General features: G+C 37.4%; 1 protein-coding gene across 9 annotated transcripts in view; it reads left to right on the top strand.

The window, feature by feature from the left end:
- The window catches only part of LOC100752430 (liprin-alpha-2), a 438,469-nt gene that overhangs the window by 396,339 nt on the left and 24,650 nt on the right, over positions 1 to 17,480 (top strand). For all 9 annotated transcript variants that reach the window (XM_035450810.1, XM_035450815.1, XM_035450808.1 and 6 more), the window contains 2 exons: positions 8,960 to 9,041; positions 11,727 to 11,927. In XM_035450810.1, the coding sequence (XP_035306701.1) occupies positions 8,960 to 9,041; positions 11,727 to 11,927 (283 nt within the window). The remainder of the gene's footprint in view (positions 1 to 8,959; positions 9,042 to 11,726; positions 11,928 to 17,480) is intronic.

The following is a 17,480-nucleotide window of genomic DNA, read 5'->3' as shown; positions in this document are numbered from 1 at the left end:
TGCAATGTAGCCAACCTCAGCAACTGTCATAGAGGGTAAAGACCTGTACAGCAAGAACTTTGAGTCTTTAAAGGAAGAAATTAAAGAAGATACCAGCAAATGGAAAGATCTCTCATGCTCTTGGATAGGGAGAATCAACATAGTAAAAATGGCAATCTTGCCAAAAGCAATCTATAATTCTAATGCAATCCCAATCAAAATCCCAACACAGTTCTTCACAGATCTTGAAAGAACAATACTCCATCTAATAACGTAAAACACAGCTAAACATTAACAAGGAGCAGAATCTATGAAAGTTGCTTAAAAGTAAGTGACCCAGGAGTTGTCAACATGGGAATATCCAGACAAAAGATAAAGACATAAGAATCAAGCCCAGGCAACCTCATTTTAGGGAAGAAGCTCTCTCTCTCATTCTGATAAAAAAAAATCTATCTCCTAGGTAGATTTTCAGAACGTAGCCTGGGGAGAAAAGCTAATTAAAGACTGAGATTAAAAAAAAACATGGTACCAGTGAAAAACTAAAGGAAGATGCAGTATAAATCATGAAGGGGAGATCGGCAGGCTTTGAATAGGAGGTAAAAGAAAAGGCCAACTCAGAGGCAGAAAAGATAGTACTGTGTCATAGCAAGACACTCATATCTCAAACTGATGGACCTAAAATAGTTCTCTAGACAGTGGCCTGAGAATAAACTCTCTTTTCAATGACTCTGAGAAAAATATGAAAGGAGGCATTACCACCCCTATGGTCTATAACTTCCTGAGCAAATAATGAACTTTAATTTTCAGAGATGCAAATACAAACACTAATCATCCAGGTTTTGCCATTTTAATATATTGCCCCCAAAGACAGCTATTTCAAAGAAAGATTATTAAGAAGTAATTTATCATGCTCATAAATTTGGCTGTATTTATTCACTCACAAGATAACCACAGTAAACAAATTATGATAGAATCAGACATTCTGTTTATCTATCTCTGTCTGTCCTAACTATCTCTCTTTCTATCTATTTGTCTATCTATCTAGTAATATTACTTAAGGAAAACAGGAGATTGAGAACAAATTCTTCCTTTTGGGACAAAGTGTTTCAATAAGTCTACTCTGAAAATTCTTAGTAAAATTTAGATATGGCACATCAAAATACAGATAAATTTTGTTAGGCAAATATTTTATTCAAGACCTTGTTCTGCTTGCTGGTGTCTTATAGCTACTTTGAATTCCATTCATTTAAAATTGTAATCATAGACACTGAATCACCATATACTTTTAACGATGGGGTATATCACTGGGCAGCGGTGGCTCATGCCTTTAATCCCAACACTTGGGAGGCAGAGGCAGGTGGATCTCTGTGAGTTCGAGACCAGCCTGGTCTATAAGAGCTAGTTCCAGTACAGCCTCCAAAGCCACAGAGAAACCATGTCTCAAAAAACCAAAAGAGAGAGAGAGAGAGAGAGAGAGAGAGAGAGAGAGAGAGAGAGAGAGAGAAAAGAAAAAAGAAAAAAACAATAGGAGATATAAAAGCCAATGAGGATGGGCTCATGTCCTGGTGATCAGAGCATACCAGGGACCAAGGTTATTTACCCGCAATAGAATCTTGCAAATAGGAAGAGCAGCCTCAAGCGATCAGGAATTTGGTATGGAAGAACCAGGTAAAGGACATTCCAAATGAAGAGGAACGAAATAAGCTGGAGAGAATAGTTTATTCCTTTTGAGCCAGACAAAAGAAATAGAACCTGATATCACTAGGATATTACTGATATTCCAGTAGCCAGTGAGGAGTTATTGCAAAAATTTGAGCTCTGTGCTAACTTAATAAATGTTTCTAGTTTAAGGAGTTTGATTTGATAGTGATTTATAAAATGAATTATGTTGGGAAAATAAGAAGACATTGAGAAAGGAATTAGTATGGTTAAACATCTAATGGCTAGTAGATGGTCTTATGAGAATTGTTGTTTTCATAACTCACATTGATTCTAATCCATATGTAATTGTGACATTAAATTATTTATAAAGAGATTAATAAGTAGCCAAAACACACATAGCTAATAAGAAGAAAATCTGGGAGGCATTTGGTCACTCAGTTAAATTTTTCTGACTATGTAGCACATCCATGAACCACTGTCCATTAACTTCTCACCATTTACACTTACACATCACATCTGAGTCATTGTCATTGTTTACTTGAGAGCTGCTGCAGCTAGTTAGCAATTTAACTCACAGTTCTGACCTGTGTCAAGTCCACTGTACTGTCAGTAGCCAGAATGACCTTTCAGATGTACACATCATGCTATATTCCTGTGCTTGCAGCTTCTGATTGCTTCTCCTTGCACTCAGAATACATTATTACAGCAGCCTTAGGCTCATGACCCTGATTTACTCCTAACTGTCTCTCCATTTTCACCCCATTTCTCAAGGTTGCCCAGATGTTGATGATCTTTTTTGCTTTCTTTGTTGCCCAACCATCTAATTCCAGTCATCTCACTGGAAAAACATTTGTGTTTCTTCTCCTTGAAATGCTTTTTGAATCTCATTTCAATACAATATTGTTGGTAAATTTATGTCTCTTCAAGAGGAACTTCTGAAGAGACAATAGGCAAGGTAGTGCCCCCTGAGACTAATTACTTGGCCACACATTCAATGGCCTCAGATTATTTTGTGTCCTTTATTTTTGAGAAAAGGTCTGTGTAGCCCAGGGTGACCTGGAACCCATTATTAGCTCAGGTGTGCCTCATAGTACCCCAGGTTCTGAACTGCTAAGAACACAGAAATGTGTCATCATGCCTGGCTTGTTTGTTTAATGTGCCATTCTATTTATGTTTCTTTCTCATTTAAAACTGTGATCTTTGAGATAAGAGATTCAGTTGACTGTTTTCTATATGCTGCAAACAGACTGTAGCATACTGGGATCTACAAAAGTTAGATGATCCATTGCCTAGCCAACTTATTTATCCATGGATGGTACAACATCCCTGCTCCCAAGCCCACAGAGAAGACAAAAATAATTTATAAGCTACTCTAATCAGTAAATGTTAAAAAAGGGAAGTAGGGAAGATTGTGTAATACTATGACACCTTTAAGAAGAAATAATATGCACATTTTGCCTTGACACCAAGGAGAAAAAAAATGACTGGGACTAGGTATTTATCATATGTGATGTCACGAAGTTCATGATCCCCTGTATAAAAAAAAAAGTGAATTAAAATAACAAAATAAGAGATGAATATGGGGTCATGGGCCAGTGAGGAGAGGAGAGGAGAGGAGAGGAGAGGAGAGGAGAGGAGAGGAGAGGAGAGGAGAGGAGAGAGGAGAGAAGAGGAGAGGAGAGGAGAGGAGAGGAGAGGAGAGGAGACGGAAGGGAAGGGAAGGAGAGAAGGAAACAGAGAAGGAGTGCAGGTGAAAAAACTCACTGTCTTAAAAACCAATACCAAGTGACATGATGACAAAAGTCAGAAAGGCATGTTTGTTGTCCAGTATAGAGGATATCTAGCTCACAGATGTTAGAAATGAGGCTACAGTTCCCTCTTTGCTACATGTTCAAATTGTCCACGAATGTAATGGTTGAAGTGAGATATAAGATTTAAAGAGAAGGCAATGATATTTCCATTTGGATGACATCCCCTGAACAACAACAACAAATTAAAATTGAAGAACAATTGTAGTCCATTATTTAGTCTAGAAGAGGAGTCAGAAATCATGAATGGAAAGTACCCTGGTTTTATTTACATTTCACAGATATTCGTGTTTTCTTTAGATTTATTCATTTGCTTATTTTTAATTATGTGTGTGGCTAGGGGTTATGCCTGCAGTGGCTGGAGGTGTCAGATCATCTGGAATTGGAGATAGAGAATTTTGGGACCCACATGACATTGTTGCTGGGAACTGAACTCAAGTGTCTGAAAGAGCTGAACACGAGGCCATCTTCCCAGCACTGACTCTTGAACTTTATACTAGAAAATGGTGCATATGGATCATTTCTAAGATGCCCAACCTTTGTTTAACATTCAGTCCTGAGCAGTATGGGCTTCCTTCTGTCCCTCTATATGCAGATAGGCAAATTATGATTTCCAGGATGAATACCACATGTTGGACCTTATTAACATGTCACACCCCATTACAGAAATCTGTGCCTGATGACAAGAATCCCAGCCTATGAAAGATATAAGTACATTCACACAGCTCTTAAAAATGCAGAAGACTGGGAGTTTTATGTATTCAAAACAAGTTCCTTCTTTAATTAGTTCATTCCTTTTTTGAGTTTTCATGCAGGTAATGACAAGTTTGTGCCTGTTACCTCCTTGTGAAGAGAGTTCATCCAATGTTCTTGAAAGTATACTCTAATCGGAAAACTAATATTCATGTTCATACCTGCAATGACATGCAAGGGATCCTTGGGGGGAAATGATGAAACATTAAATTCTCAGGATAGGAAAGGAAAACAAGAATGATTCTTAGTCTTGCATGGAAAGGCTGTAGTTTGCAAAGCCAAGTTGTCCTGGATGAATGGTCAAGCATTTTTTCTGGAGCCAAGGCTTTCTACTTCCAAGACTGAGTTCCAGTTAAGGGAAGAAAGCACTCCAGAATATAGACCTCTCACATGTGAGCTGGTCAGCAAGCATCAATGCTGTTTGCTTCTAATCTGCTTTTGTTTTGTTTTGCTTGATTGTTTCTCTCGGATCCTGGAAATTGAAACCAAGGCCTTGTACATGCAAGGCAAGTCCTCTGCCACAGACTTATAACCCAACCTCTGATTTCTTGAGACAGTTTCATTCTGTAACTTGGGGGTAGAAGTGGGAAAAGATCATAATTTCATGGTCTTCCTGTTTCTGACTCTCAAGTTCTTTTGTGTAACAGGAATACTCAAACATTGCTTTTGGCACTTTATTTGTCTGCTTTTATTAACACCCCTTGTCACTATTTTTCTGGCATTGAAATTTCTCAGGGGATGGTGGTACATGCCTTTAATCTCAGCACATGTGAGGTAGAAGCAGGCAGATGTCTGAGTTCAAGGCAAGCCTGCTCTACAGACAGAGGTCAAGGACAGCCATGGCTATACAGAGAAACCCTGTCTCAAACAACAACAACAACAACAACAACAATAATAATAATAATAATAATAATAATATAAATGCTCATGAGAAAAATCATTCCCCATGCGTTCCGTGAGCCCTTCATATTTGTCAACAGATCATCACATGTTAAATTCATTTGTTTCTATTACAACACTGCCATGTTCCCTTTGCAGCACTGATTTCCTCATGTCATCATGCCCAGATATTTAGTTGCAGATAGTGATACTTCCCCTTCCCCTGGGTTAGGATTAAGGAAGTCTGGCATTACTCTCACATAGCATAAGTCCATGTATAGATCCAGTCAGTTAGCTCTACAGTCTCAAATTCATGACAATAATGTCATTACTTGGGATTCAGCCCTAGAAATCTGGTATCAGGGGCAGAATCAGGCGTCTTTGTCCCATTCTTCGAGTTATCTTACTGAAGCTATTATGTTATGAGAGTTGTGATTTAAGTAAAACCAAGAAGTTCTTAGGGACCATATTGCCCCTTAAGTTCCCATACAATCATGTCATTATTTCTATTCATAAAGATAATAGAAATACTCAATACACTGGATAGCAGCATCATAACTAGTTTGTCATCAGTGACCACAAACTAGATCAAAATCTTGGACTCAATTAGAGCCCATGGTATTCTGAGGGGGAAAAGAAGTCAAAGGGAGACAAGACACAATACATTTTTGCACTATTTCAGACAGAAAGATTTAACATGGTCTTTGGAATATAAAAAATAATTAAAATTAAAACAGGGAACACAAGTTACTGAAGACTCACTAAATCGAGTGGTGTCTGACATGCAGTTCAACATAGGCAGTGAGGCTTGCTGTCATAGATCTGTAATCTTAGTACTGTAGAGGAAGCCAAAGAATTGCATTCCCTCTGTAACCAGGTAGTCATGGTTACAGAGGGAACCCAATTCCTAAAAAAAAAAAAACAAAACAAAAAACACAAACCAATACACAGCAAAAATAAATATGTAATAAAATAAGAAAAAAATATGCCTCTATTGGTTTGGCAGCTCACTCTTGTAATCTGATTTCTTGGAATGTGGAGACAGGGGTATTGCCACAAGTCTGAGGCTAGCCTGAGTTTCAAAGTGGGTTAGTTATAGGACAGCCTGGTCTACAGAGTGAGACTCTGTCATAAGACAAAAATCAAACAAAACTAAACAAGATGAAACAATAACCAAGCCAAAAAATGGGAGGGGGTGAAGTGACTGAGTTAGAGCACTTATGTAGCATACACAAGGACCTGGGTTTTTCCCCAGTATCAAAACAAGTGTAAGCATGAGTACATGTGTTCATGCATATGCATAAGCACACACACACACACACACACACATACATGTATGCCCATATAACATTCACAATTGAGCTTACCAATAGCCTAAGGATACTGGGAGAGGAAGGAGGGGGAATGGAAAATATTGCAAGGTGAGGTGTGGGGATGTAATAAGAATGAGATCAGATAGTTAGATCTATATAGCTACAGAGGCAGCGATGGGAGACAAGTGGCAGCATAAAACCTAAGTTTTAATAGGATTCCCCCCTTCAAGTTGCATTGCTTATTAGGGAACCGGTTAGGGGTGAAACATTCTAATTTTTAAAAATACTTTCTATCATATTTTTCACTTCCTAAAATAACAGAATCTTTTTAGGCTATTATTACCCCTTTCTCATTCAGTAAATGAATAATGGCTTTATACAAGTCTGTGTGTTTCTTCCCATGTGATGTAACTCAGATTGTACACCTGGGTGTATTCTTCTCAATACTGGATAGGCTGTGACAACTCTAACAGTTTAGTTCTCCTTAGGACTTTCCTAAATTTTTCACACACACTCCATGCTAAGTTTATCACTGCATATCCTCTTAGCTAGTTTTCCTCATACATTTTCTACTTGCTATTCAAAGACACCCTCAGCTACTATAAAACCATCAGCATTCTCACCATTGTTATCAAGCAAAACAGTGATTGATGAGCAAAACCATTAGGATCAGGCTATACATCCATTAGTTGAAGCATCTATTTGTGTGTCAAATACATTTGGGCAATTTCATGAATTTGCAGTGTCTAACATGGAATCTCTTGGAAACCACATCCATATGTCCACTTAAGTCACCAAGCATAAGTCTCAGCTTGTAGCATGTTCACAATACAGAATGCTTGGACATTTGATACCTCATCTCTCTTCTATAAATACATCTGTCACAGTGAGACTAAGTTACTGGAGACAGACTTTCAGAGGAATGTCACTGGGACGCCCAAGGGACTTGGGTGATGGGATAGAAAGCTACATTTGAGATGTTTGTGCTTCCCACTGTGGATTTGGAGCATTTCTGCCTCTGTACACATTCCCTGCTGCTGAATAGTTTATATGCAGAACTCACCTTTGCTGTCTCAACTCAAACAGCAGTAAACTTGTGTCTTTTTAGTTACTATAACCTCAGTTTTTCCTTTGTCCCATACTAGGTTTTCATGTATTTTTATAGTGTCTATTGAAAAACACAAAACCCCTTTGTATCCAAAGGCTTTATCTTACATATTTGAATATATAACTCCTCCATACAATGCAGGTAATTTGTAATAAGAACCACATGCTTTGGATGGGAGTTCATATATGATATCCATGATATATTTGTTAACATACATTAGAAATAAAGCAATTATTATGCTTTTATTATTTGCATGTAAGATTATGTATACAGAGGTACAGAAATATATTCTTCACCATATCCCTGAATGGATGTATAATAGTTTGAGACTGCATGCAAATAGATTCCACTATTTCAATAATAAGTTACTATTTTGAACATGAATGAAAAAAAGAAATAAAAGAAAAGTAAAGGGCATTACTATTCTTAGCTATGGTGGAAGAGAAGGTTTATTTCAGATATATAGGAAAGCATAGGGCAGAGACATCTGGGAGAGTCCAGAGTGGATATGACCAGACTGAGTTGGACCATATGGGGAGACAGGGAGGTAGAAAGGTGATAGGGGAACCAGGTACAACAGCCAAGAGGCCAAAGATACAAAAAGGGTGTGGGTGACCAAAATTCTGGATTATATAGGGAATAACATCTGAGGGAAGGCTGGTGCCCCTGATCTAGAAAGTTCAGGGTAGAAGGTAGGGTTATGCTGTGATCCATGCCCAGTAGCAGGTGGGGACTGAGAGACACCTGGAGAACTGGGTGGCCAGGCCAAGCTTTGGTATTTTAAATAAGCACCTCAGCTGTTTGCCCTCAGTTTGGAACTTAACAGATGTCAGTTCTAAATTCTTAGGAGGCAATGTAGGCATACATATGTGTGTAAAGAATGTTGCTATCTGAAAGAAGCGATTACTTTCACTAATGAATTACCTTTTCATTACTTAGTGATTGTGAATTAAAATCGCTGTTGAAATATGAACTTTATGCTGCTTTCTAATGAAGGAAACCAACTTATATATGATATGGTTTTCAGCTGTCTTTCAAAACCAAATGTGTTTCGTATCACAATATACTCTGCCTCTGCCACTAACAGAGTAGAAAGGTGGGAGAAGGGCAGATGCAAAAAGTCAAATTTAGGTCTTAGAATGCATGATTACATATGAACCTGTAAGCTGTTCTCTTGCTGAACAGAAATGCTATTGGCTGATAACACAGTTCAGCTTAGTTGACTAACAGGTGTTCAAATCTTCATGAATAAATGCTGGAGACAATTATTATTAAATATAATTATTTCACTCAGTGAATTCAAAGGGGAATTTCCACACATGACTCAAAGGAAGAAGGAATTCCATCATTCTGTGTCACCCTTCATTAAACCCATGCAAGGGCTTATTGGTGGTTTATAAACAACCACAGGCATCTTCTTCCATATTACCTAACTAATGATCTTTGCTGTACTTCAGGCATGAACTCCTTGAAGAAGCTCGTAGAAAAGGATTACCTTTTGCCCAGTGGGATGGACCCACTGTGGTTGCTTGGCTGGAGGTAAGCAAAGGAAGCCAAAGACTTAGCTTAAGTCAATCATTGCTAATTTGATTATTTGGAGATAGATAAGACTAATATCTGAAATCACAGCTTCCTTGAATAATGTAACTTTTCATAATGGAAACACATACATGTTTATGGACTTGTGACTATTGAGATAGCATGGGTTCTTTCTTGTGTTGGGACAGAACAAAACATGCAATGGTGTAAACAGGAGAGTCCCAGTATTCTGTCCTCTTCATGTGTACTAGAATAGGAGAATAAATAATTACTGCCATGTTTTGGAGGTTTTGAGGAAATATCAGTTTCCTGTCCATCAGCCTTCATCAGAAAGAAAGAAATAAAACAAAAAACAAAAGCAACTTCCTTTCACACTGAACTAAATGCTAATGAATTGTCTGGAATGTTCTTCATTTGTTTATAATTCCTTTCTAAAATGGCTATGGACCAGCCAAATTTAGACAGTTGTGAATAAGGTGAAAGCTGAGATCAATGTTTCCTCCTTTGTCTAAATCACATAAGCATTCAGGTTACCTTATGATATAAAGTTTATTAATTAAATTTTTTGCTTGATATAACATGAACAGTGTTCAATGTTTCCTTTACAATACAACGCTGTTGAAAATCAAACTATTTTTGACCACAGCGGAGGACAGCACTCTACCAGTGAGGGAGGCATATTTGACCTCATGTTGGTTCCATGTTTCACACCAGTAGCACAGATTGAACTTTGCACTCACTTCTCCTAGGTGGTCCAGTCCCAGCATCTAGGAAAGCTGATGTGTGTGGGTGGGGGTAGCGGGGGAAATTGAGAATTTTCTTGCCCAGCCAAGACAATAGCATACATTAAAACAATTTAGGGTTAAAAAGTAATATTATCATTATATCATATTCAGATAAGTAAATATCAAATAAGAAAAACTAAAGCTAATTTTGCTTTCAAAATGTTCACTTAGACGTTTAGATATAAAAATATGATTTTTATGTTTTTTTCTTGGACTTCCTGAAATAAACCTGACTTTTGATTTTGTTATATTCTTTCAAAGTAATTAATTGTAAAGTAACCTCTTCAAACCTATCATTTATGTTACTATGTCAAAAAAAAAGAAAAAAGAACAAAATAACCTGGAGTACTAGAGGAAAGATTTAAGAAATCACACCTCAGCAATGACAGGGATTCTTTGTTCAGATGTCATTACAATAAGATGAGCTATTGTTTGACAGAGGGTTAGTTGCTATTTTGGCAAGGGATGCACAAATCCTTCAGATTAGAAAACAAAATAGATGTACTGACACTAAAGTGCTGGGAAATGACAGCCAACCAACCCAGAACTAATTAAACATATGCTGGGTGCTGAAGTTGCTCCTAATGTGTTTCCTAATGTGACTGAAATCACAAAGTAGAATAATCAAGATGAACAAGCATGCTGCGACCATGAATGGGGCGCTTACCTTTTACCTCCTCCTGGTGTGCACAGTCTATACAGAATGAAGTGTAGGAGGCAATCTACTCCCTCCCTCATCATTCATCCACATCAAAACTCTTCAGTGTCTAATCACAGATGACACTTGTAACAATGGATTGGCAACATTTGTGTATTGCTAACCAGGGTGGAAATTCAAACATCTCAGGTGATGGCTAGGAGATCGTTAGGGATGAGTGAAGATATAGATTTATCTTAAAGAGTTTTAGTTTATGAGCGAAGAGTGATGCTCAGTCATCTGTAACCTCTAGTGTCATTGTCAATATAAGGCTAATATTAGAGTTCTTCCCCTTCTGGAACTCAGCATGGGCCATACAATAACTATATTATACCTTATATCCTGTGTTTGATTTCAACCACAACTCAAGCCAAACTCACTCAGATTTGGCATTCTGTTCCTGGTCTCTTTCCCATTATAGACTTATTATGTTGTAGGATATATAGAAAGGTAGATGTCTGCATCAGTTATCTACTCCTGAATTACAAGTTATTCCAAACAAGGATGCATTATCTCAGTAGTTTTACAGGTTATATGCAAGTACTTCAGAGGAAATTTTGTTTGGGCTAAGGTTCCTGCTTTGGTGAATTGCTTTATCTAACAATTCACATTAATTACTACCTAATTGTTGTTTGTAACATATACTCAATGCCTTTATATATCTATCTCTCTAGCCAAAGATAATAACATTTATCTTATGGAGTTGTTGACAGCAAATAAATTTCTATATGCAAAATAATATCCAATACCTAGAGGACATAAAAGACATTAAAATGATGCTTTAATTTTCATGTTGACATGAAAAAATAACTAACAAAAGCAACTAAAAGAAGGAAGGATTTCTTTGGGCTCCCAGTCATTTATAGAAATGAAGGCAGGGAGGCTTGAATGGACATTACATATAATGGTGGGACTGCGAAGCAGCTGGTCCATTCCACCATCAACCAGGAAGCAGAAAAAGAAAATGCCAGTGTTCAACTTACTTACTGGTTTTTATTCATTCTTAAACTGCCACCCATGGGTTGCTCTACCACATTCAGGGTAATCTGTCTTGCTCAGTTATACCTTTCTGGTAATTTCTTCACACACATGCCCAGAGGTGTTTTTCACAGAAGATTTTAAAATCCAGTTAATTTGTACTGAAGACTCAACAGATAATAACTAAGATTATTCTAACCTCTGCATTTTTTCCCAACATAACAGCTCTGGTTGGGAATGCCTGCGTGGTACGTGGCAGCATGCAGAGCCAATGTGAAAAGTGGTGCCATCATGTCGGCTTTGTCGGACACTGAAATCCAAAGAGAGATTGGAATCAGCAACCCGCTGCATCGCTTGAAGCTCAGACTGGCCATCCAGGAGATGGTTTCCCTCACAAGTCCTTCAGCTCCTCCAACATCGCGCACTGTGAGTCCATGTGCACCCCTCCTTCCCTGGAGACTGAAGTCATAGCAGCCTAAACCCAGAGAGCAAAATGTGAAAGCACACATTTCAGTATCAGCATGAGTTATTTTAAAGAGATGCGGCTTGCTCTTCATTAACCTCGCTGCTACTTTGAATAGGTTTTCAATCGAGGAGTTCTGATTTCTATCAGACTTGAAAGCTGAAATGAAGATGGACTTTGAAGCTAGCGTTTAAATGAGAGTTTAGATTTTCCTCTCAAGTTGAAAGATCCCCAGGTTTACTATTTTTAGGATTCTCCTTTCAAATCCTGCAAAAAATCAGAACAGTCAAATTTCCAACTTCCAGGTTAAAAAAAAATAGAATATACTATCTTATTTCTTAAAGTTGCAAGTCCCTTTCTTAGAGGAAAATGTTTTGTAAAAAGAACATTTTCCCCTGAGATGTTTCCCTTGAAGCAAGTTAAGTTACAGATTAAAAATAAAACTACACTAACCTTTTTCAAAAGGAGATGAAAATGAGGAATGCTAGAGATAATCAGAATTTAGCTGCAGTTGGCCTCAACAGTTTATTTTGTTGTTGTTTTTGTTGTTTTCCCTAGAACACTTTTCCCACTTTGGGGTCAGAAGACCTCCCCAGCACACCTTTCACTTACTGTTCCTGACAAATTTTCTGTTAAATACCCTGAAATCTGGATTTCTTTCCTACCATGCATTAACATTTTGGGTACACTTAAAGGTATTTTAAAAAGATTTCTTTTCTTGACTTATCTTTGACTAGACTAAACATGAATAATACCAATGTTTGCCCCAGGCCTTAGAAGTATTATCAAGTAAATTGCAATTATTCTAAGTATTCTCCTAAATCATAACCATTGCAGAGCTGAAAAATGTTTCAGTGGATAAAGTTTTTGCCATGTGAGCTTGAGGATAGGAATTTAGATCCTCAGACCCAGGTGAAAACACCAACACTGGGTAAGATTTTGGCACACCTGTAAGCCCTGTACTGGGAGGCAAACATAGGAGTTGGGAAGGGAAACTACCTGAACCTCAAAGTTCATAGTTTGGCAAGAGACTCTACTACAGTTAAGTAGAACTGAAGACACCTAATGACAAATCTGGCTTCTACTTGCACATGTATATATCTATATAGATGTGTACATATAATCCAAGCATGTTTACAGAGACACCACACACACACACACACACACACACAGAGAGAGAGAGAGAGAGAGAGAGAGAGAGAGAGAGAGAGAGAGAGAGAGAGAGAGAGAGACCCAAACACAATCATTGCATAGGACATGCTTCCCAGCTATACAGAGGATGTGAACTGTATATGCCTCTGAGTTCCCAAAAAAAAGGAAGAAAATACAGAAGACATGTTGAGTAGTGAGTTCAGCATTAGCTGAAATTGTTTAATTCCTACATGTGAGATGAAGAAGAGTATGGGAAATAATAATCTTTTAAATAATAAATCTTACTGGAAAAATTAGTATTAACTTTTCATTAAATTTTTAATATGGACTTGTTTGTTCTTTTCCCTTATTATAATACACATGGCTGTGTGGTTTCCTTTCAAAATTAATAATATGGCATAAATATATTCTTCAAGTATTAAAATATTAAAGTAATCATTGCATCTCTTCTTTATAGAAATGATATATAAACATCATTTACTAGTATACATTTAATTCACTTAATAATTCCAGCATGTATTAAATATGTACAAATATTACTGCATAAAATGTGTTCATATTCACAGAAATAATTGTATATGGACAATTTATTTTCTTCACAAATGAACTGACAAATTGTGTTGCCATTTGTCCTATCTTAGCCACTGATTATCTCCTTACTTATGCTTAAACTTTTAAAATCACTAGTAAACTTAATGGTTTAATGTTTTCTAGTAGCTGTCTGAGCTTTTCAGAAAGTTTTCTGTGTTCCCGTTGAATTAAAGGGGTGGCTGTCTTTTTGCTAATGATTTTCAGCTCTTTCATCATAGGGCTTGTGTGCATTAAGCAATCTACTGACTCAAAATGCATATGTCAAGTAAAGTTGGGTTTCTTTTAAAATTACTCTTCTGCATTTATTTTTCTACCTTACACTACATCTTCATGAAATAATTTTCCCATTTACATTTCAAATGTCATTTGCTTTATAAAACAAAATTCTCGCATAAAATTGTATTAAAAAATATACCAGGAGCTAGGAAGACAGTAATCCAAATCACTGGCATGTGGGTTTGATTGAGTGAAAACTGAATAAGATAGAAGAGTGAGAGAGGACGATTCCTAACATAAACATGGTCTTCTACATACTTGAGTACAGACCTTCATGCTCAGCTGCACACACATGTGCCCACAAACATACACAATTTTAAGATATTTCCAGAATTGCTTTTGTGTAAGTGCTCTATCTGCATGTATCCCAATATAGATGGTTGTGAGCCACCAAGTGGTTTCTGGGAATTGAACTCAGAACCTCTGGAAGACTGCTCTTAATCTCTGAGCCATCTCTTCAGCCCTGGTTCCAGAAGATTTAAATAGTAAATTTTAAGTTACTTTACTTTGTAATTCACGTATAAAGTGAACAGTAATACATCAAAATGACTGAGATTAATAACAAAATTTACTTTGATCAAGATAAGATGTAGAAATATTCTGAGATCTGCTGTTTGACTTCTTATAATTTTGACAGCCAGAGAAATAATTATTTCTCCTGATTCACTGTTGTGAGTTATTCTTTTAGTTAATGTAATATTTATTTTTCTGCCATAGCTCTTTCCTGAATGACTTAATTAGGTAAGGACTAGAAGTTATAACATCCTTTAGGAAATTCACTCCCAACTTTCACTAGGTAATAGTTTATAAGTATTCTAACCCATCTGCACATAAAGGGGGAAGCAAGGCAAGGAGAGCACACACTTGTGTACAGACCTGCATGCTCAGCTGCACACACCTTAAAATAATATTCCCCAACAACAGCTAATAAATCCTGTTCTGTGGATCACATACATTTGGGAATTGAGCATAAACTGCTATGGCAGTAAACTTCTCAGAGAGCCACAGTTTCTTTGATGTTTGTCCTATTCTTGCCCAAACCATTATTGGTATGTTGTTCAATATTGCTTTTGAGGCCCAAGATTCTTTTGGTTGTTCATAGCCTCCTAGATGAGTTGTTCTACTCCTCTCTTGAACACCTAACTGATGCTCATATGAGAACTGTGTCCTCTGAAGCTACAAGGAAGAAAGTAAATTGATTGACTAATTTGCTTATTAGATGTAGAGTAGATTACTGAATAAACCCATTAAAACCTCAGTTATTCTGAAATGGTAGTCCATGCATTTAATCTCAGGACTCAGGAGACAGAGGCAGGCGAGCTTTATGAACTCAATGTCAGCCTAGAATATTTAGTGAGATACCTGCCAGGAATGACTTTAGAGATACTGTCAACGAAGAAACCATCAAAAACTCCAATTCCCATATACCATTTGCCTCAGTGGACGGTAGTAGAGAAGCTATTTCGTGGTTTATTTCACAAAATTATGCTGCAAAAAAAATGTTCTAAAAAAATAGGTATCCTGGCCTGGAAAGATGGATCAGTGTTTAAGTGTGCTCACTGTGTAATCATGTGTTCAAGAACCATGATCCAAGCACTCACATTCGAACCAGGAATCCTGCACAAGTTTAACCTCCTCGCATGGCCACAGAGAGGTGAATCTTTGGAGTTTTCTGACCTCCAACCACACCAAGAAGGCTCAAACCTCATGTTTAGGGAAGGTCTGTGCCACATAGGATCAGGATAGAAAGGAATGGAGGAACATAACCAACACCTTGATCTGACACTGCACCCACCTGTATGAGACAGAGTGTGTGTGAGTGTGGTGTAGGAACTCCATCTAAAAACACACAAGAGAAAAAAAGAAAAGCACATTTTAAGACAGGAAACTTTCACGTGAAATGTAGGTTCTTAACTTCTTAACATGCAACTCCCGAAAGCTTGGCCATCACATTTTCACAAATTGCCCTGGAATTATGCTTATTTTGTAAGTAAAGTTGATTATACAACCAGAGCTTCTAGAGTCTAGCCAATTTCAGAATACTTTGCATACTGCAAAGTACAAGATTTCAGAAAACCTGTGGAAGAGTTTTGCTCCATTAAGAGATAATACTGGTCAAGGCTCTTATGGGAGAGTAAGACCATCATTATTTGGATTCAGAATCAATGGCAAAGCTACACACATCAGACTTTCAATGATATGAGTGGCTTTTGTATTGTAAATCTGTTTCATAAGTGTGTGTTTCATTTTATAGAGAAAATTGGCTGTATCTAAATTCTGAAGCAGTTAAAAATGAGAATTCTGTGGATATATATGATATTCAGCCCCTTTTTGTCTTTTATGGGGAACTTTTTATTTAAATTAGAAACAAGCTTCTTTTACATGTCAATCTCAATTCCCTCTCCCTCCCTTCCTCCCCTACCCCCCACTGACTCCCTATCCCACCCCCTTTCTGCTCCCCAGAGAGTGTAAGGCCTTCCATGTGGGATCTTCAAAGTCGGTAATATCATTTGGAGCAGGGCCTAGACGCCCCCCCCATATAATTACTTCTAAAATTATACAAAAATACATTATTCATTATGCATAAAGAAAGTCAAACATAGTATTAGGTGAAGTGTAGAAAGTTCCATGAGTAGCTTGTGATATCTGTACCTTGTCTTTGCTGCTCCTTCCAAAACAATAACCTAATAAGTTTCATGACATGGAGAACATGACATATAGATTTCCTGGAAAAAATGTGAAATTTGATTTGAAGTGAAAGGAACCTTAAATATAATATTATGATTCCTAATAAGTAGATCTGAAATTGAAACTATTGATTATTTTGTATGTAGAGCTAATACCAGATTCTTTGGCTAGAAAAGAAAGGAGAGACTTCCAAAAAGAATAGGCCACTAGAGAAAATTTCAATTTATTCTGTGTTTCTCTGCCATGGTATGGGTGTGCTGCTGAGGCAAAGCTCTTAACTTGCACACACAAGAAAAGCATATTTCAGTGGTGTCTTAGTTGACCTCCTGGTGCTGACAAGGTAAATTAAAAGAGAAAGATTTACTTTGCCCCACACTTTCACAGGGATAAAGTCCACTGGGGTGGGGAAGACACAGCAGCAGGCAGGGAAACATGGTGGCAGGAACAAGAAGCAGATCAGCTACATCCCCAGACTCAGGAAGCACTTGTAGATAGAAGTGAACCTCAAGTCCTGGCCACAGTGTCTCAGTTTACCAATGAAGTTCTACCTCCTAAAGGTTCCACAACCTTCCTCAACTCTGTCTGTCTCCGTTTGGAGACTAGGTGTTCAAACACACAAGCCCACGGAAGACTTTTCAAATTCAATCCACAACCAATGGTTATAAGATACAGCTGAATAATAAGGAAATGAGTGTTTGTGAATGTGACAGTGTTGATGAAGCTGAAAAATACATTTTCCCAAATCAACAGTATCTCAAAATAATGTTTCAGGTCTTTTTCCTCTCCCAGAACTCAGGGAAGAACACATC

This window comes from Cricetulus griseus, assembly GCF_003668045.3.
Source record: "Cricetulus griseus strain 17A/GY chromosome 1 unlocalized genomic scaffold, alternate assembly CriGri-PICRH-1.0 chr1_0, whole genome shotgun sequence".
Lineage (NCBI taxonomy): Eukaryota > Metazoa > Chordata > Mammalia > Rodentia > Cricetidae > Cricetulus > Cricetulus griseus.
This window is presented reverse-complemented; position numbering and strand designations above follow the sequence as displayed.